This window comes from Rhamphochromis sp. 'chilingali' (genome assembly GCF_963969265.1).
Source record: "Rhamphochromis sp. 'chilingali' genome assembly, chromosome: 21".
Classification (NCBI taxonomy): domain Eukaryota; kingdom Metazoa; phylum Chordata; class Actinopteri; order Cichliformes; family Cichlidae; genus Rhamphochromis; species Rhamphochromis sp. 'chilingali'.
In genome coordinates, this window is record NC_137949.1 from 21,497,972 (window position 1) to 21,523,460 (window position 25,489).

The window sequence follows — 25,489 nt, forward strand, 5'->3', positions numbered from 1 at the left end:
ACATTATTCAACCGATGTTCCGGTGCAGCGGGGGTTTACTATCTTGCCTGTGATAAACTGTGATAAACTAGGTGCCGTTGAGCCGTTAAGACATAAACGGTACGCGGCCTCAACAGCCCCATTTTATTACAGTCGAGTTTATCAACACTGCAGCTAATTAACATTTTAGCAGTTCAGTCGGTCCGTTTGACATTTACATATTCACTGTTAATGTCCCGTTGCACCATCGACTGCTAGCTAAAACTGAATCAAAGTAGGACTGGGGAAGTGACGCCTGGTGAGGGGAAAAAAAAGTTTGATGCTTAAATCAGTCGCTACCGTTACACTATTCTAGCATGCCGTCAGGATTAGGTGCAGCGGGGCGCTGTCGAAACAGCGAGATGATGAAGGCTTATGTGCCATGGAAGGGCAGAGTTTAATGTAAGTACCGTTACTGCATAAGGGCTGTTTTGCATGCTGCTAAGTATTTTGTTTATGAAGGCGAATGCTAAATGGGAAGCTATTAATGTGTCATTACTAGACAGCGAGCTTTGATCTAACCCCTGTTTTGTTTTTTGTTTGTTTTTTTGTTTTGTTTTTTCTTTCAACCCACGTCCTTCTCACAAACGCGAGTTGTAAAAATCCCAGAAAGCCCCCAGACTACCATTCATACCAGGGATGTCACATTTATCTGAAAAGTCCCTCCTACGTAAACAGTGACTCTTGTAAGTTAGGTTGGAATGTGGCGACGTGCTAAAACGTGACTTTATTAAGGAGAAGCATCGGTTTTGGGCAGTCGTTGCAAAAGCGTGTCAGCATTTGCAGTGACATTTATGTGCACTTTTTAGAAACCTCTTCTGTTGTGTACATGGTAGATTAGATTACTGTACTGATTAAGAATGTGGGCTTTAAAATGTCAGCACACAGAGGGAAGATGCTTGTTTTCTTGTGATTTCATGCTTTCCTTTTCTGCACTTTGTTCTTACTGTTTCCAGAAAATCCAGAATCCAGATAATGAGCTGGATTCCTCAAACATTAATGACTATTCCATTAATCAACCAAATGTTACAGCCATAAACCTTGAAAACTTATATTGGTGAGTCCTGTCAAGTAATTTGAGATCCACAGAGAAGAAGGAGAGACTACAGGCCTGCACTGCCGTGATCTTGCCCAGTGTTGTAGTAGAAATTAAAGGATGCAGCCGTAATTAATTTGATCCTTTACACATATGAAAAAAGGCTTTGCACATTGGTGAAAAAACACCCACATTTCCTTTTGGTTTATTGAATTGTTTCAGTTCACTGAAGTCCAAAGTCAGCTGATATAGGCTTCAGACCCCCTGCAACTGTGATATGGTTCAGAAAAGGGGTGGATGGTTGACATGAATGTGTACATACATGTACAAAGAATAGTTCTGAATAGAGAACACCACAATACAGTTTTGCTAAAACTTAGCGCAAGCAGTCAGGGCTCTTTCACTTTTGTTTTTAAATAATACTCATAATAATAATAGTAATAATAATAATGTCATTGTCATCATACACACACACACCTGTTGTTGTCTTCTTTCTGTCTATTTGTCTCCATGATGATCTCCTCCTTTTCCTCCCGTCAGCACCACTTGCCAATATCACTATCTGTTGCACTTGTTCACTAGATAGAGCTCTTCTTGGGAAAAGCACAGATTTGAGATGTGTCTACTTGTACAAAGGGAGTTCTTTTTTTTGCTTGTCACAATAATAATAATAATAATAATAATAATGACATAATAATAATGATGCAGGTATAAAATATTCACTGGATACTTGCTTCTTCATTTGTGAGGTTCGGCAGGCCTTCCACTGGTGAAAGCAGCCTGGCTTCTTCATTTAGATCCAACCACAGTTTCAGATTATAAATCCACTGCAATTGTGAGGTGCTGCTACAGCTATCCTCTTGTTAGCTTGCTGAATTGGTTGAGCAAAAAATGAAAACTTCCATTAGCTTCCTCCAAAGGGTGCACGGGCTCGGCCTTAAGAGATCGGATGAGGATGAGCCACTATTTTACCACATCAAAAGGGGCCAGTTGAGGTGGTTTTGCAGACATGTCCCACTAGGAGGAGGCCCCAGGGCAGACCCAGGACACACTGGAGAGACTGGAGAGATTACTCTAGGCTGGCTTGGGAATGCCTAGGTGTGCCCCTGGCAGTTAGAGGAGATGGAAGTGGTGGAGGCCCCTGGGTACTTGCACAGAATGCCCATTGGATAATCAGGCCGAGCATACAGATAGTCAGCTGTTATATTAGTGCATTCCTTTAATTGCACCTGTGTGCTTCCTCTTAGTTATCTGTGAAACTGCCAATTTCTACTTAGAGTATATCTCATTTCTCTGTTCCACGTTTATTTTCACAGTTTACTTATTTGGATAGCCATTTAAGCTGTTTTTCATTTAGAAATCCTTACATGCTCTGGCTCCAGTCTATGATTCAGTGTGGAGATTTTGTCCTTATCTGTATTTTGTCAGGAAATTGGGCGTGCATTTCGCAATGTTTCCTAAGGTAATGAAAATACCCCATTGAATTGAAGACAGTGTGATTCCTATGAAGTAGCATTTCATTGTTTCACATTATTATATGGGAAACTAAATCACACAACCCTTGTTATAAACACTTTCTGTGCCCCACACCCTCAAGGGCCTTTCTGCATTTGCCTCTAGAAACAATCTTCCGTCTGCTGTTTCCACGTGTAAACATTACACATAGATTTCACAGAGAAAATATTCAATAGAAAGAAAACAAGAAGTGTGAATGCAGTGAAAGGAAAGTGAACGTCCTTCCCCTTCAGACCGTCGGTCCTCCCATGTGTGTTGGAATTTCCCGCATGGACTGAGAAGGATCTTGCTCCGTAAATTACGGCGCCTTGTATGTCAAAGGAAACCCCTTATTTGGGCAGGGAAGTGGGTGTGGCCAGCGCGCTGGTGGTGTTGGAGGGCTGGGTTGGTGGCTGGGTTAAGGGAGGGGGGAATCACAAGACGAACAGAGACGCGCAGAGCAAATAGGCCGCATTGCCAGTGTGTATGTTTTTAGTGCAATCATCGTGCAATAATGTGCAACAGACAGCGGCATCACTGCGCTCACGTTTCTCCAGATTAGCACCCCGTTTCCTATCGGGAAGGACTCTTGTTTACGCAGCGAGGTTGACCCGTGCACCCCCTCCTCGCTCCCCTGTCTCTCCACAAATTTTCCCTCTTTGTAAGGGGAGGTGAAGGGAAGAAAAGTAGCAGTGAGTGAGTGAGGTCAGCAACATAGCATGAGTCAACCTCGGGGATATATGCAGTCATCATCGCAGGAGTGCATTGTGCGGGCCTGCTGCCGCTGCTGGCCGCACAGAGCTGCGAGTGTGCGATCCTGCGGGCTGAGCTGCCGTTAGTAGCAGCTTTCATGACAAACACAGTAAGTATCGGGGAACACGGGGCCGGAGCCACGCTGTAGATGACTGTGGCGTTGTTGATACGGTCGACACTGCGCGTTATTGTGGCCACGGCTTGCTGACAAAGTTTTGTTTACCTCGCCCGTGGCGGACTGGGCGGTCGACAGATCGGAGCTCCATGCGGGGCTTACCGCTCGCCCTGTGCGACGTGTTTAACGTGCCAGTGAACGCGGATCGCAACGAAAATACATAGAAAGAAACGTGACGTATTAATTTTTTTGACAAGTTGAATCGATTAGCGTTGTCTGTTAGCCGTGCCACCACACTTTCTTTCCTCTCTCGTCACGGGGAGCTGCATTGTTGCTTCGGTTTGTTGCAATGGGACATGGCATTAGTGAGTAGACAATCCGTTTTCTGCAACAAAGGGCTTCTCGTAAAATAGGCTGGAAACAGAAAGTGATGTGGAGGGAGTGGGTCCAGGGCAACACGTTGAGTGTTCTTGCGTTTTCTTTATTTGTGCAGGCCGCGTATTGTGTGTGTGTGTGTATGTGTGAGCGCTAGTGCTGATTTTGAATTAGGAAATGGCGATGGATTAGGGCGGCTAATGGTGCTTGACATTTATTTTAAGCCATTTAACGTGTTAGTTTGTATATTGGGCTAAACCCCAGGCTTGTGTAAGGCTGCACTTGTGATGCGTCATGATGATCTCTCACCTCAGATGGTGCGGTTAATGCTCGGCATGGTCAACCTTAACCGTTTTTATTTAATTATTTCTTTATTTACTTGATTATTTTAATCATCCTGCAAGAAACGTGCAGCTTTTCGTAGTGGATGTGTCAGAGTTTGACAACGTGTCTGCATGCATGTGTAGCAGCACATTGTGTTGCTACTGATGCAGAAACAGCTTCTTAGCCCACATAGTGTGGCGATTCACTTTACTCTGTCAGTGGTGTCTCGCAGAGAGTGCAGGATCTGAACAGCTGCAGCTTTCTATTTTAAGCAGTGTGTGTGTGTGTCTTACCAGGTCACCAGAGTAAAGGGTGACAATTGTCAGTCACTTCCTATGTTGTCAGAAAGGACCTTTGGCAAGGCCATCCTGTAAAGATTCTCATGTTCATTTATGTAATCATCTTACCAAATTGTTGGTGTGCAACACGAGCCGTGCAGTGATTACAAAGCTGTAATGCTTTTCTCTTGAAGTTGTTTAGTGTTGCACAAGGTTTGTTTTGTTTTACACAGACAGAGGATTGATTTGAAATTTTAACAGGAGCAGCCAGGATGTTTTTGGCAAACTGGACTGTGCCAGAATCTGTTTTGAAACTCGGACATCAGATAATATTTTAATAATGGGTTACCAGCAATTGTCAAGATCTTTCCATAAGCTAAAAAAAAAGCCTTCAAGGCCATTTTGACTTTTTCCTTGCTCCCCCCCTTTGCATAGATAGTTTCATACTGACTCATCTTTGCTCACTTTCAGTTGCCCTTCTTTTTCGAGTCTCCGGCCGTGGTTCAAAGGGCATGGGTTCCCTTCTTTTCCCTTTGATGAGTCACTGAGTTGTAAGAGAAAAAGGAAAAAAAAAAAAGTGGTTTCTATCACTTTCAGTCCGCCGTCTGTTACGCGGGAAAGGGAGCTTCCTTTTAGTCAAAGGTCACGTGTGCTGTTTGATAATGGTGATAAAGCAGTGGCACAATGTACAATTATGCTTCTTTTTTTTTTTCTCCCACAGTGCTTGTTTTTGTTTCATTGCTGATTAAATGCAGCACAGTAATATCCTGTGTAACATTTCCAGGAACTATTGATTTGGCTGTCTCTCTCAACTACCTTATTTTGGTTCCAGTTTTCTACACACGTCTGGTTGTATACATGCTAGCCTGCATGTAGGACATCATCCCTTTGTCACATGAGCTTTGTGAATAGGCCCCTCGCATGCTCTGTTCTCACACCCATGCTTTTCGGTCGAGGTCTATTGCTGAAAAAGCAAACAACAGGTTTTTAAACGATTGAGTCAGGGATGTTAACGAGACCCTCCAGTGGGGAGAGTCCCTTTAGACTGATAGCTCAGTGCTTGACATCTGTCTCATTTTCTCTACAGGGTGTTGTCCATGAATGAGAAAAACACACAAACGTCTTCATATCTGTTCACTCCCGGCTGACAACCTGTGATTAGGTCACAAAGAACTTCAGAGGGGATAGAAGATAACCTTGTTCAACCTGGCTCCTGCTTATTCTGACGTCAGTGTGATTTTTACTGGTTTATTTTATTGTACATTCCCTATAAAAGGGTATACGTGTATATTCCCATCTTTGATTGCTGGATTGATACATTCAAGTGGAGTATTATCACGTTAGCTGACTGAAAATTTTTACCTGCCTCGGAATATTCATGCCCGTCATGAGCGTACCGGCGCAGCAGAAACCTAATGCCAAAAGAACAGGCAAACGAATCACATTTTTCAACGATCAAAGTGTAGCAATGAAGGAGACTTCTCAGCACCCAGATGGGTCCTACTATGTGGCGAGTGGTAATGTTTCAGAGCCTGGACAGAGTGAGGCTGCAAGTACTGTGACATCCAATCCAGAGGGCCCTCATATGTACCTCAGCTCTGTCATCTTCAGCCCAGATAAGGGCGACCACAGCAGGGGTCATTATCAGCAGACTGTACCCATGAAGTGGGCTCACCAGGAGCCCAATCAGCAGCAGTCGAGAGCTGCACCTTGGACCACCATGCCTCACTGGGGGCAGAACTTTCCAAGTTATATTGGAGGAGTAACTGACTCAAGGACCCAGAATGTATTTGTGAAGTCAATGCAAGAGACCGCTGGCTTGCAGCCACATCAACAACCCCCTAACAGAGCTGCAGACAAACCTGCAGTGGAAGTGTTCAGGGATGTAGGCAAGTCTCGGGGGATGGAGTGGGAGCAACAGCAGCAGCAGCCGCAAGTTTTTCAGGACACCTTAAAATCCGGGGTGATCAACACCCAGCAGCAGAGCACATCCCACCCAGGAGGAAGCTCAGTCCTGCAGTCCTTCCAGTTGGCCTTTGGTCAGCCCAAGCAGCACCTGCCTGCCTACTACCAGACGTTCCAAGGTAACAAGACAACTCTACCTAACCCTCCAAACTACTCGGCACAGAATGCAAAATCCCAACATCATTTACAACAGCTGCAGAAGCAAGAACAAATACAACGGCAACATCTAATCCAGCAACAAATGCAGCAGCAACAAATCCTTCAGCACCAACAACATGTGCAGCAACAGCTACAGCAGCAGCAACAAATACAGCATGAGCAGCAGCAACAAAAGATGCAACAGCAGCAGCAACAGCTCCAAATTCAGCAAATGCAGCATCAGCAGTTGCAACAACAAAACCCCCATGTGCTTGACTATTACCCTGGTGTGCAAAATGCAAACCCTCACGCTCACCCCCAGCCCGTTGTGGTACACTCCTACGAGTCCTCTGGTCTAGCGCCGCCAAAGATCCAGGAACCAATCATCCAGGACATCACACCAGAACCACAGCAGCCATCAGACCCGCTGCAGCCCCCTCTGCAGTCTGAGCACCTGACTCAGTCGCAGCCTCAGATGCAGCCTCAATCCCAAACGCAGCTTCGCAGATCTCGACGGCTCTCCAAGGAGGGCGGCGCGCCTTCGGACAATCCCTTCCTGCCTGTCCCCTTGGAGCAGTCAGCACCAGTGCTTCAGGGACCGCAGAACGGGTCACGAGACATTCAGGCAGCCCCGACAGGTGTCATCCAAAGCACACGCAGGAAACGCAGGGTTTCCCAGGAGGTCAACCTGGAGATGCTTGCTCAGAAGGCCTCAGAAAGGGAGTCTCCACCATCACATCTTAAGGTAAATGCATAATTTCATTTGGAAACTGGCAATGCAGCTATTTTTCCCCCCTTGCCTTTGCTTTTATGTGCCTTTCTGTTTTCCATGTTGTTTTGCCCACTCATCTGCTTCTCAGCTGTTTTCTATCAAGCATAAGGACAGCAGAAACAAGTATTGATGTAAAAGGACAGAATGTTCTGAATCAGAGTGATTGCACTGCTGTTTAAATCTAAACGTGTCGCTACAAGCTGGAAGCCTTAATTGCAAATATTTCGGTGAGAGCTGGAAGTCTAGGTTTCTAGCGTTATCCCAGGGCATAATTGCATTGGGATTTTTACTCCCAGAGCAAGAGTGGGAACTGGGACAAATGCCCCTGCCAGGAAAACTGTGCCAAAAGTTGTGTTGTTGGTGATTAACGTGTTGCTGGAAGAGATGCTGAATGTAATCAGAGCCCAGTGAAGTGTACGCCGCAAAAGTAAACTGCTCAGCTCTGCCCTGTGGGGAAAATCTGCAGCTAAGACAAAACTTTACATAGCAAATATTAAATTGGGGTAAAATGTGCTCTAGGAAAGCCTCAATGTATGACTTTACACCTCTCACAGGATTTGTTAAATGTACAAACCTGATATTATACCCTGACTGTACCATGCAAAGTCATACAATTATCTGTGTTTATGTGCTGAATGTCTTTATTGTGCAACAAATGCTGTTGCTAAACAGTGCTGAGTCAGTACGTCTATAGTTAAGCATGGCTTTGGCCTGAATTTCCCTCACAGTTAGCTGCTTGTACAGGCAGTGTGTTTAGTTACATGCTTGCACGCCCTCCCCTTCAAAGCAGAGAAACTCCAGCCTGCCCTCCCCCCTTTATCTATACAGGGAGGGGTGCAGGGTTGTCCTGCCTGCAGTGCTCAGCAGAATATCTCTCCACCACTCTGGTGGAAGGGCTGGAGTTTTCCACCAGCAATAATGAGAGCTGCTCCAGCTTAGCCACAGTGCTGCATGCCTTTCTAACCATGAAGATGCAGTGTGCAGAGACGGCATGCATCAGCCTTCAGCTGTCCTATAATGTGGTCGTTTAAATGGCTTTGAAGTTGTTCCTCAGTTGATCGTGGCACAGAGGCTGCTCGGGCCCACTCATTATGGTTTGTCGAAGGAAAAAAAACTGTGAAGAATGCCTTTGGGGGTTGTTCCGTCGAAGTGCATGTTAAATATGTCACTAAAGTGCTGCACCTAGCAGTAAAATACGATAGTGAAAGGGCTGAGAGTGAGACATTATTATATTTCAAATTCTGACATTTGAAATTTTTCTTTCCACAGCTGTTCACTTTCTCTTGTGCTTTTTTTTTTTTTTTTTTTTTTTTCCAATGTGATTGGTGCCTGCATCTGTTTGAGTATTGATTTAATTGTTGTTTAGTGGGATTCCAGTTCATTGTACTGATTAGAGTTCGGCAGCCTGTTCAGCTGAATTAACACCCATCCTGTTAATCAGATCTATTTACTGGGGTGTGCTAAGCTGGAAAACAAAGCTACTCTTCCTTGGAGTTGGTAGGCAGTGGCATTGTTTACAGATGTTGTTTATAGGCAATTGATTTAATTACTTGTGCTTGTTGCTTCTGGTGAGTCTTTAGTCTACAGTGTTGTTGTTTGAGGAGTCAGATTAGCTTTTTTTTTTTTTTTTTTTTTTTTTTTTTTTAAATACTATTGAGTAGGCAGTAGAACTCATTTAGTATGGGTATAATTTTTTGATATGTCATATGCTTTAAAAGAAAACCATTTATAAAGAGCATTGCAATAACGGATTTTCATCTCTATTAGGAGCCACACAGGCCATGGAGTCCCACAGAACAAGAGATTATGAACCCTAAGCGACCTCGAGACGACAACCTTGTTCCACTTGTTATCCCCGTGTCTGTTCCAGTCCGGAGGCAGGAACCCTCGTCTCCCGAGAGTGACGAAGCAAGTCTGGCAACCAACTGGCCTCACAGGTCTTCAAACTCCCAGGATCTCGGGCGTGCAGACCACAAGCCCTCGGTCATCGTCACCCGAAGACGCTCACTGAGGAACTCCTTGTCAGACAGTGCAGAGCAGGTGGATACACATGAAATTCTTGCTGGTTTTGCTTTTTCTACACTTAAAACACACTTTCATATGCAGAACTCATTCACCAAAATCTCAGAGGGAAGTTGCATGGGACTCTCCATGCAGTTAGGGAGAATAGACTGGAGTTCCAGCTTTTATATACATTTGGTTTGTTTGTTTTTTTTTCTGTTTAATTCCAACTATAAATCCTTGAATTTATTCCACATTGTCCCACCCATGAACACATTCTCCCTTCCCCCAGCCATGCTTCATGCGTTCCCTGCCCCCATATTCATCCTGTACCCTTTTCTCCCTTTCTCTCATTTATTTGGGTGGAGGGGGTATAGCTGGTGAACTCTTTGCCCTGTCCCAGATCAGGCAGATTAGCAGGGTTTAGCACTGCCATACTGTACATTATGTACCTAAGATTTGAGGGTTGGGGTCCCTGTTCTCTCTCTTTTTTTTTTCTTTTTTTTTTTTTGAGGCGTTTACAGTCACTAAACCAACTTTGTGTATAATTTTTTTTTTGCATGTTTTTAATTTGAGACACAAAAACTTCTGCTACAACCTCACCTCTTAAAATAAAATTTTCCTTCCTTCCCAGAACGACGGCGCAGAGGGTGAAAAAGACGACGATGGCAAAAAGTCCAAACGCCGTCCACGCCCTGAGCCTCTCTTCATCCCGCCACCTAAACCTTTATTCATCGCCCCGCCCGTCTACTCCAGCATTACACCCTACCAAAGCCACCTACGTTCCCCCGTACGCCTCGCCGACAATGCTATTACCATGCCCCCCTACACACCACCGCCGATCCTCAGCCCTGTTCGTGAGGGCACCGGCCTGTACTTCTCCACTTTCCTGTCATCTGCTTTGGCCAGTGGCCCAGGCCTGCCCCCTCCCGCTACACCCAAGTCAGCCACACGCAGCCTATTGCGATCTAGTAAGTAAAAAGGAAGTTTATAAAACTCGATTGAATGAATTTCCAGTTTAGATGTCCTTTGGATCAAAGTTTTGTGCACTTGTAATAAGCACCTTGCTGTAGTTCCCCATTAAAAAAAACTGAATGTAAGACCAGGTACAATTTTATTTTTTTAATATATTAGAATTTTGACGGACTGCATGTTAGTGTACTCCTGTGCTGTGTCTTTGTTGTTGCTGGAGTGAGTGCGTTATGTGTGTGTTTTGCTGCCCCCTTAGACAGCTGCGACATCACACCACCAGTTTTGTCTGCTATGAGCGAGGCCACTCCGGTCAGCAATGAGCCGTGAGTATTTCTCCTGTACGATCAGTTTAGAGGTTAAGTGCTATTTTGAAAGGAATTATATTGCTACAATGAATTATTCAAAGCATAACAGTGAATTGAATTATGAAATGTCTAGAATGAGAACATAGACTTCTTGAAATTCTAATCCCGTCTTTTAATGCAGCCTCCCCCTTCACCACAGTTACCACTAAATTCTTTTGCTCTGTCATCCACAGCTAACATTATTACCAGAAGTTGTCTCTTTGAATCAACTATGTGGCCCAATGTCGCACTAGAACATCGCGTTTTTTAAGGTGTACATGAAACCTGGTTTCAGTGTGATATGCAAATGTTATTTAAAGTTTTGCCAGAGTTGGAAAGTGATTAGAATGGGCACATGTAGCCGTTACTGATAGTAAAGCGGGGCTACCTGTTTTGCTTTAAGGATGCTCACTGGTTGCACTTACTGTGTTATAAATACAAAGAAACAATATTATACAATCTCATTTAATCAAAAACTTAAAAAAAAAGGACTGCTGTTGGAAAAGAAATGCCTAGACTGAGTAATAGATTGTGAGGGTTGTATATGGTAAGATCCTAGATGGAAGGACCCTGATCCAGGGTGAGAATGGCATACACTACAGCTGCTAGTGAAAACTACTCTATAGAACGTAGAATTACAACCTTAAATGCATTCCTAGATAAAGTCAGCAGTTACTCCATGAATAAACAAAGCCACTGATAGCTGGGTGTGTATGAAAATCCATTTTTTGTAGTTGCATCAACGACGAGTTGCAGTTTATGGGGGTGCATTGTGCAAGCTGTTGCTTCACTGATGCCAGCTGCTCAGATGTTAGGCAGGGACGAGCTAGGGAGGCTTCCTATAAATCACGTTTTCAGCTGGATCTGGTGTGCTTTCAAACGCAGAACAGCCTTTGCAGGTCAAGTTTTAGCAGCCCACTTTCTCTGGGGGAGGCTGCCAGTATACACACACACACTCAGCTGGGTACACTGCAGTTTCTCTGGAAATGCAAGGGAGGGAGGGGATATCCTAGCTCTATCTGTTGACAGCATAATTTTCACAACTTTCACACTGAGATATCTGGTTTGCATTGATATGTAAGCTTTTAAAGAACTGTATCTGATTCACATTTATTTTTGCATGGTTTTGTTCTTTTTCTTGCTAAATCCAGACCATCAGTTCAGCTGGGTTAACAGTACAAGAGCTGCAATGTTCAGAGCCAGAGCGCCTCAGCAATTTTTCTGTGACCTTTTAAAGAATATAACAGACGAGCAAAGAAAATAAAAACGTTCTCAGAAACAACACGAGCTTTACTGTAAAGCGCAACTTGATACTGATACTCATAAAGCAAATGCTGTCTTCGCTAAAATATTTAAGAGTGAATAAATGCCTCGTGAATGCAGAAAGAGTCGATGAATTTTAAATATATCAAACACCTCCTGCCTTGTTTTTAAAACTGATGTCCTGTTCCCAGACGCATAAATATTGGCTCACGGTACCAGGCGGAAGTACCAGAGCTGAGGCAGCGATCTGCTGTCGAGCAGGATCATCATCGTGCAGAACTGGTCTGGGTTCCCCTGTGCGATCTGGAAGGAAAACCTGACCTTGAGGAGAAAGGTGAGTCACTACCTGAGAGTTTTTGAGAATATGAAGTGAAACCGAAAGCTTATATAATGGCACGCAGATGGTGGTGCAGTGAAAGGTTTGATAAATGAAAGTGGCCTTAAAGGAAAAAAACGGCTCTTCATAAGAATTTCAATTCATAGTATATAAATGTTGCAATATTGCGGAATTGATTTAACAGCTGGAGTATGTAATTTTGTTGAGTCATGGATAATAAAAACATACCAGAACACTGAAACCAACCATATTTTGTCTCCATGTATTGCATATCTTAATAATACATTTTCTTATTGTTATCACTGTATGCAAAATCATTTTTTTCTCTCTTGCTTTTGCAGTGGAAGACCTCATGCACTTGGCCTGCTCCAGCGTTTTATGTGGAGGAGGCACCAACCAGGAGTTAGCCCACCATTGTCTGTACGAGTGCAAAGGGGATATAATGGTGAGTTCAACAGAACAATCCATACTGACTGCAACAGGGATCACCATAAATAATAAAAACATAACTGGGAGCTGTACTTCACCGTGGTCGGACTCGAGCCAGGTTTTCTTCTAGCCCACTCACACTTTACACCAACCTGTTTACCTCTTAAGACTGTTTTCACTTACAGATCACAGATAAAGTCCACACAGATTATATTGTGTTACAGTATAGTAACATTCGGTAGAAGTTGTTAAATGGTAATATTTCATATTTGAGACAAAGGCATCATGCATAGTTCTTATATGCTCATTTATTGTTGCAGTGCTCCATGTAACAGAATGAATGAATTATATTTGTCGCAGCACAAAAGCAGACAAGAATGCACTAATAAATTACTAAAATTTAAATAGCTAGAATATTTGGCAATTTTACTTGAGATTTTATTTTAAATCTCATGTGAACAATTCTGCCTGCGTGTTCAGTGTAGGAGAAAAAAGGCAGAGGAATGAAGAAAAAAATCAGTATTTGTACTGATGTGTCCTTGTCAAAATAATTAAATCCTGCCTGCAGAAAACATGTCAAGCTGTATCTTCGGTACCCTGAAAATAGACCAGCACCATTTCAAAAATGCACTGCAGAAATCTTGAGCCACCCAATATTTCATTATACCTTTCTAGGAAAATGGGAAATGGGTGCAGTGATTTATTGCAACATTATTTATCTCAGTCAAGATAGGATTGCATGGTCTTTTTTTCTTTCTTTTTTTTTAAACTACATATGCATTTATGGAACTGAGAGTGTGTTTGGGATCATTTTAATGCTGAAAAATGAAGCAGTTATCATCAGATCGTGTTGTATGGTAAAACTGATTTGGATTTCAAGATTGGATTTAGCACTTTATAGGACTTACTGCCACTGATTTTCAGTCCAGTTCTCGTGTAATTTGGAATGCCTCAGACTTTTCTTCCCGTTTCCCTTCCTGAAGAATGGCAGATATTAATCTTCTGTAGGCTGTTGGCCTGTCACATCTTCTTGTTGTGCTCAACATGTCCAGTTTCCTCGAAAATTTTAAAGACACACTGCACATCATGCTGAGATATACCAAGTTGTTGGATAGTAAATCATTGGGAATCACTGTGTTGGTAGAAAAATACTCTACTTTTCATAGATAAAATGAGTGCTGCTTTGAGATTTATGCAGTACACTACTGTATATTATAGAATATACTGACTGCCTGCTTATACATGTTCGGTTTAGTGATGAGTGCCCTTACATGTGCTGAGCATGTTTTTAATGTAGTCATTCAGTGCCTTTAGCACTTGGTGAGTAGTGAAAGGAAGTGAGTGATCAGTAGAATTTCACTTTACTCTGTTCTGAAACCCCGGTGGCCTGAGATGACGGAGATAGTAAAACCGTTTGGCCGTTTAGTCAGAAGCAGACTGATCCTCCTGTATCGAGGCACAAAGAGGTACATGTGCTGCTGGGGGCTGTAGAGCTGAAACACTTATTTAATCAGTTGATAAACATAAAATGGTTAAGGGAGATTTTAAAAGAAATGTGCCACATTTTTGATAGCTCTCATGCTCTTAGTCGGAGCTATCTGCCTTTTTTCTTTGTCATATGTGGTAGTGAACATATCTTTAGTGGTTGATGAAATTGTTGGCTGCATTCCCAGGTGATTAGTGTTATGTTTTGAGTGTGCTTTAGTGCATTGTTTCACACGTTGAGCTCAGAGAAAAAGACAGCACGGCCAGTAAAATGTACCGTGGCTGTCAGTCACGTTGTCAGGTTCACACATTCTTCTTGGCGTTACTCGCAAGAGAAAAGCGCCTTAAATGCAACATGTGACATAAATGTTTATGACCTTGCCATCACTCAGCGTGGCGTTCCTGAGAAATCTGCCTGGACAGACGAGTGTTCCACTACACTGCAGCTATGATGCATCCTGTGTCTCATACTTACTGAAGACCACTAGTTGCATCTGAGCACATGAACAGATCGATCTAGTGAAGATTTCAGTGCTGATACTGCAACATGTAAGCCACCGACTGAAACGCAACTTTCACAGCTGCGTTCAACAGCAGAATAATAAAACATTTACATAAAACACACCAAACCTCAGTGTGTGTGAGAAATAATAGACTCTGCGCTTGTTGTAATGAGGTCAAAGAGTGGTTGCTGTTAAATGTTGAGGAGGCAGCATCTCTAGTGGCTCTTACCCACCATATCAACCCCATTAAATTCCCAGCAACTGAACATCCAGTGACTTTTTCATATATATTGACTTTAAAAACAATGCAAAATGTCAGTCACTGTTTCCTGAAACACACAAGTGTTCTTCTGTCACACTTGATAGGGGCTTAGTGTAAAGACAAATTAAAGAGGATGTAACTGATGATGGTATGGTAATTATGTATGATACTCATCAGCAGAGGAAGACTCTTTGCATTGCGCATTACGTTGCACTTCATTACAGTGACTTTAATGCAGATCTTAAATCAATACTTCCATTACTGAAGCAGAAGTTGTCTTGCAGCGTAGTAGTAGAGCTGTCAGTGTGCTTTATGATGCTGCTGGTTAAGATTTCAGGCCCTAGCGACCAGCAGTGGTCCAACGTTGTCAAGGAAACCACGAGGGGAGGGGGAGGGGGCTGTCATAGCGCCCACTCTCTGCAGTGGGCCGGCTTGAGCTGCCGCCTTCCAGCATTCATGCACAGTCAGTTTCTCCTTTAAGAACACAAAGTTAATTGTTATTTTGACAATGGCAGAGAGCGGTACAATTATGATATAAAGCCCTCAGATACCTGGCATTTTCAGGGAAAGTGAGAGCAGTGGTTATCTCAGTCCCTAGTTACCTGTGAGAAACTGATTCATGCTTTGGCTCAGAGTGTTTTACGGATCTATAAAAGCACAATTGGAGCGCCTAATAGAGCAGGAGTTGGCTTTGTGTAGCAGGAGGGACTGGCTGTATAAAGGCTCGTAACAATCACTGCTGTGCAGCTGCTGTGCCGTGTTTATTCACTTTCAAACAGTAATGGTATGTTATTTGTTTTTCAGGCTGCTCTGTCCATGCTGATGCTGAGGAATCCAATTTTCCCAAAGTCTCATCATTTGTCCAACTACCATTACTCAGGTAAATTAAGATTTTTTTTTTTCTTTCAAATAACGTTAGATTTTAAAAAAGGGTATTTGAGATTTTTTGTAAAGTAGGAAAAAAACACTGGATTCACTATCAAAAAGTTGATTTTCAAGCCTTTTTCTGTGCTAAACATATCCAAGTTGTTTGGTTTCGGTCTGCAGTGATATTAAGTTCATAACGTGGGGTTTTTAGACTGAGTGCACAAAGCAAGTTGCTATACGGTAAGATTATCAGATCAGATTAGATTAAAATCAAATTAAATTGCACCGTATTTATGCACCATCCTTGTTTTTGTGACCTTGTCAAGTAAAAGTCATATCCATTATTTCTATTTCTGTTATACTCCAACCAGCTGGTACTTCAAGAAACTCAAAAAAATTCTTATAAATCATTGAGAATTCTGATTTCACCCAAGATGAACCCCATGTGTGCATATTTTGGCTTTTCATTTCATTCTTTAGACCATTTTTTTAGCCCCAGTTTTTGTGCTTTCATCATTAAAACAGTGATTGACTTTGAGCCCTCTGCCTTGCCTCAAAGCAGCAGCAGCTGCAGTAGTGAGAGTGTGGCCGTGGTGGGTTAGTTGGTGACTGTGGAGGATTGTCAGTCAATGTGATGAGGGAAGTAGGAGAATTGGGTGGGGGGGTTGGAGAGGCTTGCAGCATGTGGTTAATCCCAAGCAGGAGACAGGGGAGCCTTTGTTTATCCAGTTGTGTGTGTGTGTGTGTGTGTGTGTGTGTGTGTGTGTGTGTGTGTGTGTGTGTGTGTGTGTGTGTGTGTGTGTGTGTTGAGAGTGGGGGTGGAAGTGAACTTGACGAGGCACCACACACACACTTTATATGGAAACAGATAGTTTTGGAGTGTTTTAAACTAACAACTGCATTTTTTTTCTTTCTACCTCTCCTCCTCCTCCTCTGTCTTTTTACAGGATCAGACAGTTGGACAGCAGCTGAGAGACGCCAGTTTAACAAAGGCATCGCTGCATACAAGAAAGACTTCTTCACGGTGCAGAAACAGGTATGTGTCCTTTCAAACACAAGGAGAGGGAAGTCCAGACTACAGTGATGGAAGAACAAGGCCATCTAGTAGCTGTCAATCACTTTCTACTATGATCACTGTAGACATATTTTTCTTCCTTTGAGTTGCTTCATAGAAGTATTTCCTTTTGGTTTGATGTTTTTTTTTGGTGTCTCATAGTCAACAGGTTTTTCTCAAAAGTGCAAAATGATACAATTTTGTTGTCTGAACCATTTCAGAGATCAAGGAGGTTTTCTTTCAAAAATAAAATTTCAGTGTCGCTGAGGTTCCTGAGGATTTTGCACATGACGTTTACTTGTCTGCCATATTGGACCTATGATAACTATAGTAACAGTGTAGGGTCAGTGAATAAGGCCCTAGTTACACAGGCCTAGAGGCTGGTTCATAACCATCTGGCAACCAGGGATCATGAGGGGACAAAAATGTATATTCTCCAACTGTGCCTTTGGTCACGAGCAGATTGCTGTGGTCAGCCTACATGCAGACTCGCCAGCTACTTTCTGAATGGTAGTGAAACTGTGAAAAGTGCAGCATGAACTGGAAACTTAGGCCATGTGCTTTCAAAGCAAAGCAAATTTTATCATTTTCCAGTTTACTGCACACTTTTCCAAGTTTTATTACCGCTCTGAAAGCAGTTGGAGTTTGTTTGCAGAGAAGTTTGTCTCTACAACTTCAGGCAGCTGCAAATATCTGCCAGTGACCAAAAGAATCCTAAAGATGTTTTTGGTGTAAAACCCTATTTGTGATCAGCTTCACCCAACAACTGCCAGCAATCCCTTGCCAACCATTTGGGAATACCAATTTTCCCCCAGAAGATGTTGCATCACATCCAATATGGTGGATGTGATACAACCCCTGTAAGGTTACTTTAACTATCATTGGCTTGCGTCAAGACGGAAACACACTCACTTTAAGAGAGAGTGATGTGGCATCATTTGTCATTCGGGTTATTGCTTTACTAAAATAGCCTCTCTCTAGCCAGTGAACCCGAGAAAGCTAATACTGGGCACTAGCATGGTCCATGCCTTTACTATAGACTGAGGCTGGAGAGCTCCTTACCTGCCACTCTGCACCAAGCACATCAGCTAGCTCAGCGTTCCCCAACCTTTTCTGCGCCACGGACCGGTTTATGCCTGACAATATTTTCACGGACCGGCCTTTAAGGTGTCGCGGATAAATACAACAAAATAAAACTAGTACTGGTACCGAAAAAAAGAAGATTTATTCATAACACACGTGAAAAGACCCAGGAAAACAGGGTTAACGATAAAAAACGATAACAAAATAACGCTGAAAACTGATTTAAAAACCCTGAAAACCATACATTTCACACCTGAGCCTCAACTCTCACGGTCCGGTACCAAACGACTCACGGACCGGTGCCGGTCCGAGGCCCGGGAGTTGGGGACCGCTGAGCTAGCTGATTAAGCTAACTGAATTAAGTACAAAATGATCATCAAAAAGTGTAGTTGGACAAGTGGTAGCGACAGTGTTAGCTGGGTTATTTTAGCTTCATTAGTCAAATCAAATTTAAACTTCTGAATTAGATTTAGTGCTGACATTTTCTTTTTTTTATTGTCATTATCATTGTCTATCATTGTGATGGGCGTTTGTCATTATTGACACCATAGTTCACTGACTACTAAAGAAAAAAAAAAGGGAGGTGGAGGAAATGGCAGATGAATCAATATCGAAATGAATCATTCCAGCTGAATTTGCAACAAGATTTTTCAAGGCAATCAGATATAATTAAGCTGAAGTTGAAATGCCATGATGCATAAAAAGACCCACACACACATGTGTTTGTTTTTTTTGTTTTTTTTAAAGCTCTGAACTCATTTGGGTGCGATTGCTTGTTTTAGCAGCTCTGAAATGCTCATCCATGTAGAGCGACTGTATGAAAAAGAGAAATGTTTAAAATTCACTAATAAAGAGCGCGGTTGCGGTTCACAGGTATCCACAAAGACGGTGACCCAGTGTGTGGAGTTTTACTACACCTATAAGAAGCGTGTGAAGACTGGCCGCAATGGTACGCTAACCTACGGTGAGACAGAGCCTTTGGAAAGCAAGACCACAGAAGAGGAGATGGACCGCAAGGTCAGTCTTAAACCATGTTTCACATTAGCGTTGCAGAAAATAGCGGATAAAAGGATGTCTGTTTAATACATGCAAATATCCTCACTGATCGCTGTTGAACTGAACTATGTAAAAGTCTGTATCTGTCTGCAACTGTGGTTCATGGTGTCTACAGTAACCTTACACACTGATAATAGAAGGTAGAGCATGTTAAAAAAAAGTACAACTGCAGGCTGTTTGGGTTTTATGGTAACTGAATAGTGCTGCATGCATATATATATCTCTATATCAGCATGTTTGCTATAATTGTATTTAAGTAGCCACAGTGCGAATGAAGTCATGTACAAAATAGCTCTCAAAATTAATTGTATACTAGTAGATGTAAGTTTCCCTCAGACATGTGTGCCTTACAGTCAATGTTCTTCTTGGACCAGCAGGGCTCTCACAGACTGGAGCCACAGCGGGAGGAGGACAGCAGGAAATGGGAAGGGTCAGCTGACAGGAAACCGGATGTCTGCCCTACCAGGACGTCTCATGCGCTGCCGTCCACAGAGAATGTACGTGTGCAATTAGAAGAGCTGCATGAATTAATGATGGCGTGAATAAATTAAATGAAAACATGTATAGCTGAGCAGCGAGCGCAGAAGTCTCTCCTTTCAGTGTTTTCTCCTCTTTGTCCTCAAAGATGAGATAAAATGAGTAAAACAGTATTTTTTTAATATAATACAACCCCAGAATACGAAGGTTGGTGCTCTAGTTTGGTGGCACTGAATTTCTATCATTACTGTGGTTATTATACTCATTATACTTATCGCATATAGTGTGTTATTTAGTAGTATAATATCCGTGCTTTTTTTTCAAAAATAATTTTTCACAGTAGAAATAATGTAATTTATTTTAATCATCTTTAGTTTTTTGCTTTTGTGCACACACAAACTATTCTAAAAGATATTGTAAAGCGAGTATATCGACTGATTTAGATTGAACATATAAGTTTGATATAAATAAATTTAAAGCAAAGAGAAACTGCAGGAGAGTTTGGGAAGATAAGATTAGATTTTATGGAAAATGTTTTGCGGCAAACTGATTCCTGCTTTAGAAATGTGTCAGTTGAAGATTTGTCCTTTTGAACCTTGCCTGAGTTGCTGGTTGGCTGTTGGTTTTGCTGCCCCCCGCTGGGGTTTTGGAGAAGAAAACTCAAGTCCTCCCCTCAGCTCTCTGCTCTGCATTGTGCAACTCCATAGTCTTTGTTGGGAAACGGTGACTCAGCAAGAAACTTTTCTCCTTTTCTTTCTTTTTCATTTTTAAATGTTAAAGATGAATTCAGGCTGTGCGTATGTTGCAGTTTGATTGTGTCCTCATTTATGCGTCCACATGCATACCGTTGTGAAGCTATTCTATATAAAAGCTGCTCGTAAAGTGGCTTCAGCTGCACTAAGCAGCTATGTTAAAGGTGTTTTGGAGCTTTCATGTTAATGCACTTCTTTCTTTTATTGGGTGTGCAGCCTGGGACCGTTCTGATTATGAAAGGCCAGGACGACACGGGGAGGGAGCAGTCGCTGTCCCGGGTTATTCACCCCCCTCACCCGCCACCTCCCAGCTCCAAACAGCGCTACGAAAGCAACGCCCGCAAGACGACTCCTTCGACAGGCAACAAAGGCCCAGCTGGTCAGGAGGGGGAATTTCCCTGCAAGAAATGTGGCAGGTTAGTGATCAGAAATGTGGCATCAGTCACCGCTGTTGTGTCGGAGAGGCTGGGGTGAGTCTGTTTGCTTATGTAAAGATGACAGCAGCACTCATTCGAGTTGCGTAAGTAGCCTTAGACAGGACAAGATGGGAAAAATAAAAATTTTGTCAGAAATATTTGTACTTCTTTTGCCCACTTGGAATATGAATGGTAAATAGAGGGAAGTGTCTCATGGTGTCTCTCTGAAAGAATCAAACCATCCTGTCATGCTTTGGTAAAATAACAACTCGTCCTCTGGCAACACCGGCCATGTTATTGCCAACTGTGTCCTAGCAACCGAAACACAGAGTAGATACGGCACATCACACCTCCTGTCAGTGCAGCTCTACCCAATGACTTGAAGAGCACTACACTTGCTCTTCACACCAGCTCAGTGTCCTCATTATAGACTGTCCTCCACCACAGATATCCAGCTAGGTGATTCACAGCTTTGAAATGTTTTATCGCAGATCTGCTGTTGTGTCACATGACGTGAGACTTATTGTGGAGCTAAAATGATCGGATTTTAGTACTAATTTTAACACTCTTTGGAGTTGTAATGTTTTCTGAAAATCATTGTTGTTTAGAAGCTTGTGTTCGTGTATGCTAGTGAACTTTGACCTCATTCTTTACAGAGAGACAGATTCTTTGCTGTCTGGAAGTACTGAGCTTAGAGTAAATGTGTGAGAACCCTTTATATGAGTTGTTGAATAATGTGCAGTATTTCAATAAAACTTGAATAAAAGAGGCTTTATGAGATAGTTCCCAGAGTGTATAATCTAATTTTCATTTTGTGCTCTTTAAAATAATAAAATAATTCCCCCCGGCTGAACCCTTTTACTTATAATGATGTCTTTTTGCTTAGTGGGCTTTGAACATTTTCTCTACACCATAATTCATAAAGTTATATATTCAAATTCTGCATATTCATTCTTAAGCGGTTTGTTTTACTGTGACCATGTCAGGCAAACAGCAGCTGAAATGGGTTCCACCTTTTTCCAAACAGCCTTGTTTTCTTTGCATGTCTTTCCCTTTGCATTGGTACCCGATAGTGTTTGTTTGTTTGTTTGTTTGTTTTAATATGTTTAAATTAAGTTGTCAATGACATGGCTGAGGAACTTCCAATGTGTCACTGACTGTTTCAAAAATAAACTCTAGAGAACCACAGTTTCATATCTAACAAGTCAGACCTAGTGATGAGGAAAGAGGTTTATCTGTCTCTGGCAACACATGATTAGTTGTTTTGATAATAGTGATGTTGGAGGCTGATGTCTTACACGTGCCCTGTGTGTGTTCAGCCACCTCCATTTGTCATGTTGCAAACAGACGCACATAGCCAGGACGTAGCTGGTGTCCAGTGTCCGTCCAGTACCAGGTTTTGGGTTTTTTTTTTTATGCTTGAAAGCAGCTTTGTGTTCCTGACCTCCAGACTTACAAACTGAGCTTAACTGAGCCTGCTTAACAAACACAAACAGCACTGCTTTCCTCTTTATAGCACGAGTAGCAGATTGCATATTTATAGAGCCGTACATATTAAATGAGGCGATTATGCAGAGTTGCATTTTAGCTGCTTGTAAAGCATGAAGGCATTAATATAACCACTCTGAGCAATGAAAGCAAAATGCATCTTTGACCTGCTTTTCCCTAACCCTGCAGGATTTTCTACAAAGTGAAGAGCCGCAGCGCTCACATGAAGAGCCACGCCGAGCAAGAGAAGAAGGCTGCGGCTCTGCGGCAGAAGGAGGCTGAGGAGCGGGCGGCGGCTAAAGCAGCCGAGGCCGCTGCCATCCTGGCTGCGCGGCAGCAGAACGGGACGCGACAGGTGGGCGGCGACAGCACCAATGATGACTCTTCAGACGCACAGGACGAGGACGACGATGACTGGCAGTAAATGGGAAGACCGTACACACCGAATGCAACGGTAGCGAGGTTTGATTACTGAACAGGAGAAGGACAGTTGAAAAGAAATAAAGAAACCCTCCCCCCTGTGAAGTTTCTGTAAATTTTTGTGGAACAAGAAGACTTCTGTTACTTGGCACATTCAGGGACAGATGAGCTCCCGTGTCCTCATTTAACTGTGAACGCGTGGACTGAGTGAGAGTGTTTTATTCGTGTTGGAACAACGTGCTTTCCAAAACTCACCAACTCCCCTTTACTCTGCTTGAAAAGCTTTTCAAGTGTTACCTCTCTTGGTCACAGGGCTCGGTCAAATCAAAGCCATGCCGCTTCTTTCGGCGCTGTCCTTTTTCTCCACTCCCAGCCGCGGCCTTCCTCGCCAGTTTGAAACTCGCCCTGCATCATTTTGACAGGTGTGGAACTCGTCAGACCCCCTTTTGTTTAGTTTTTTTCTACTTCGCTTCTTACGATGAGCCACAGCACCCGCTTAAAAGCTGCATCTCGACCGTCCAGCATCGGGTGAAGTTTTGAAGACATTAAAATCGGACAGCTGGGGGAGCGTTGAAGCGAACGGAGGCTCGTGCTGTTAGGTTCTCCGCTCCGGGACGGACAGATGGATGGATTGCATGTGCAAACTGTTGCCTCTGTGTCGCCGCTCTCCTGGACACAAAGCTGCCAAAAGCTTTGTCAGACGCATGTGCGCCAAATGGGTTCTCTGTGTTCATTGGGCTTTTGTTCTGTGAAACCCCCTCCACCTACTCCACCTTCAGCCCCGTCACCTTTTATAGCTCCCAGTTAGTTCCTCACTGTCGATGCCTTGGATGTTATGCTTTTTATCTCAAAATGACAATCAATTTTACACTGTTGTTTTTTTTATTGATATGTATACAGGTGACGTTACTTTTTTTTCTTTTTTGCCTGTGTAGCTGTATACGGTTATTGTTGTTTTTTTGTGAATATTCCTGTTTATGATGATTATTATTATTATTATTATTACTACTATTATATTCTGGTATTGGCTGCAGTTTAATTAAGCGCTTTTTCCCATCTTTGTCCAGAGCTTTTTTTTTTTCTTTTTTCTTTTTTTTTTTTCTGTTTTTTCTTTTTATTTTTTTAATTTAAACAAAAAAACTCAATAATGCTACTTGCTGCCTGTTTATAACTGTGAGATTTCTTTTGGAAACATGAAATGAAGAAAAGGCAGAGATGTATGTGCAATAGAACAAGTTGACCCCCTGTTACCTGAGTGTTCAAGCCCACCCGGCCCCCTCCCACCTTCTCCTTCACGCTTACAACCAGCTGCTCCGGATGCCTCACTGGCACCGCTGTAACTGATGGGAAGCATTGACTCAGACTGTTGAACTGCAGGTCTCTACAGATGCACACATTGAAGCAGAAAACGGCAATGACCAACTCGAGACAGTTCAATTAAATTAGTTTGGATAATAGTGGAAATTTTTGCTTGTACAATCTGGCTCAAGCAAACTAAAATTGTCGTTATCCTGTGTAAGTAAATTCTTTACTTCCATCAACAAATGGGTGAAGCAGCAGAAACTTTGCTCACTGCTAACTGAACCAATATTGTAGGCCTTTAGCACATACTTTCTACCTCAGTATGCTTTTTCCTCATACTTCCATCTAATTACCGACGGAATACAAAAGGAAATTTCTTCTTGTGGCTGGTTCAGACTAAAATGTCATATTTTGTAGGTTTTTAGAGGCAGTTCTTTGCTTCGTCTGTCTCACAGATTCTTAAATCTGGCTCTTTTATTATTATTTTTTCTTACACATGCCCTCTAGCTAAACCTGTCAGCCACAGCTCATTATTTACACTCCCCACAAACTGTTGATGATGGTAAATAATTTACTGGCAAAAGCTGAAACACAGGCATTAAGAGAGATGGAAGCTCGAACTTTACAGAGTTTTATCGCTGTCATACAAATTCCCCTCGAGTGTTTGCTCCTAAGTTTACTATAAACACTTCACACAGACTGTTTACTATAAAACATACAGATAGGGACAAAGGGAGGGCCCATTCTCTACTTCAGTACCTGATTTTTTTTTTCTCTTTGCAGGCAAATGTCGGTGCCGTTATTCAACTCGTGTTCTTGCACTTGGTTGCTGATATTCGGTGTTTCTAAATTGAAGCATGATGCGACAGAAGAGAAGAATAGTGTCTCTCTTTAGTCAGCATGGAAAAGTGTCTCAGTCTGCATATGGATTGTTGTGGCACCAACACGCTCCAATGAGAGCTTAGCTGTGGGGAGGGGGTCGTCAGCAGCAGCAGCAGCAGCAGCAGCTAAAGGACAGCGTGACTCAGCTTACAAATGCATTTGATAATTAAATGGAAACATGTGCAAAAGAAATAAATAAAATAAAATGCACGTTAGTGGTATAGCTGTGATAAGGAAGCTATTTAAATGACTTGTATAACAGTGTGGCTGATCAAAGGCTGATATCGAAATCGTTTTAACCCTACGCCGTGCATCTGTGGTCGCCTATTTTCTGTTTACTTTATGCTGATACGAGGCGCCGAATCGGACCACGGAGACGGTGTGTTTTGATCTGTCTATCGCTGCATATCTGTGTTAAGCCCTTCAGCCCAGAGCCAGCTTCTGTTGCCATGGCAACAAATGGGTTAAAGGGTTATTTTCCTTTAAAGGACAAACCACAGTGGGGGAGCTCGGGGGAGCGGGGAGAAAAGGCTCCAATTACTGGTTAGTCCACAAGTTAAACCTGGGTCTATGCACAAACTGTTCACGTGTGTGTGTGTGTGTGTGTGGGTGGGTGGGGCGGGGGGGCACCGTGTTAAAAGAACGCGTGTCTGTGTGTGTCTGACTGCTGATAGGTAAGATGTTTAACTGTACACCAGTTAGTGCGGAGAAAAGAAATTGCAGACTGTTCACATGTTTGATATGTTAATTTATATTTCTTTTTATTTGGGTTCATGCCGGGGGAGGGAGGGGGGATGTTGAACAGAAAAAAGGTGTTCCCGCTTCTTA

General features: G+C 42.7%; 1 protein-coding gene across 3 annotated transcripts; it reads left to right on the forward strand.

Moving 5' to 3' along the window:
- The first annotated feature begins 33 nt into the window (after positions 1–33).
- mideasb (mitotic deacetylase associated SANT domain protein b) lies at positions 34–23,687 on the forward strand. 3 transcript variants are annotated; one of them, XM_080870710.1, is made up of 13 exons: positions 34–420; positions 5,481–7,241; positions 9,036–9,308; positions 9,904–10,240; positions 10,498–10,564; positions 12,040–12,182; positions 12,527–12,630; positions 15,669–15,744; positions 16,679–16,767; positions 18,742–18,885; positions 19,299–19,421; positions 20,370–20,569; positions 22,247–23,687. In XM_080870710.1, exons 2-13 carry the CDS (start codon positions 5,772–5,774, stop codon positions 22,479–22,481), a joined length of 3,261 nt encoding a protein of 1,086 aa, XP_080726836.1. In that variant the 5' UTR covers positions 34–420; positions 5,481–5,771; the 3' UTR covers positions 22,482–23,687. The 3 variants fall into 3 exon arrangements, with proteins under 3 accessions (XP_080726836.1, XP_080726835.1, XP_080726837.1); XM_080870709.1 differs by lacking the exon at positions 34–420 and adding an exon at positions 2,984–3,410; XM_080870711.1 differs by lacking the exon at positions 34–420 and adding an exon at positions 2,984–3,410 and having other exon boundaries at positions 19,302–19,421.
- Positions 23,688–25,489: the final 1,802 nt, after the last annotated feature.

Coding starts and splice junctions, on each gene's coding strand:
- mideasb (XM_080870710.1), top strand. CDS start 5,772: ATGCCCGTCATGAGCGTACCGGCGCAGCAGAAACCTAATGCCAAAAGA. Junction 12,631..15,668: donor AGTGCAAAGGGGATATAATG/GTGAGTTCAACA, acceptor TTTGTTTTTCAG/GCTGCTCTGTCCATGCTGAT. Junction 18,886..19,298: donor AAGAGGAGATGGACCGCAAG/GTCAGTCTTAAA, acceptor TTCTTGGACCAG/CAGGGCTCTCACAGACTGGA.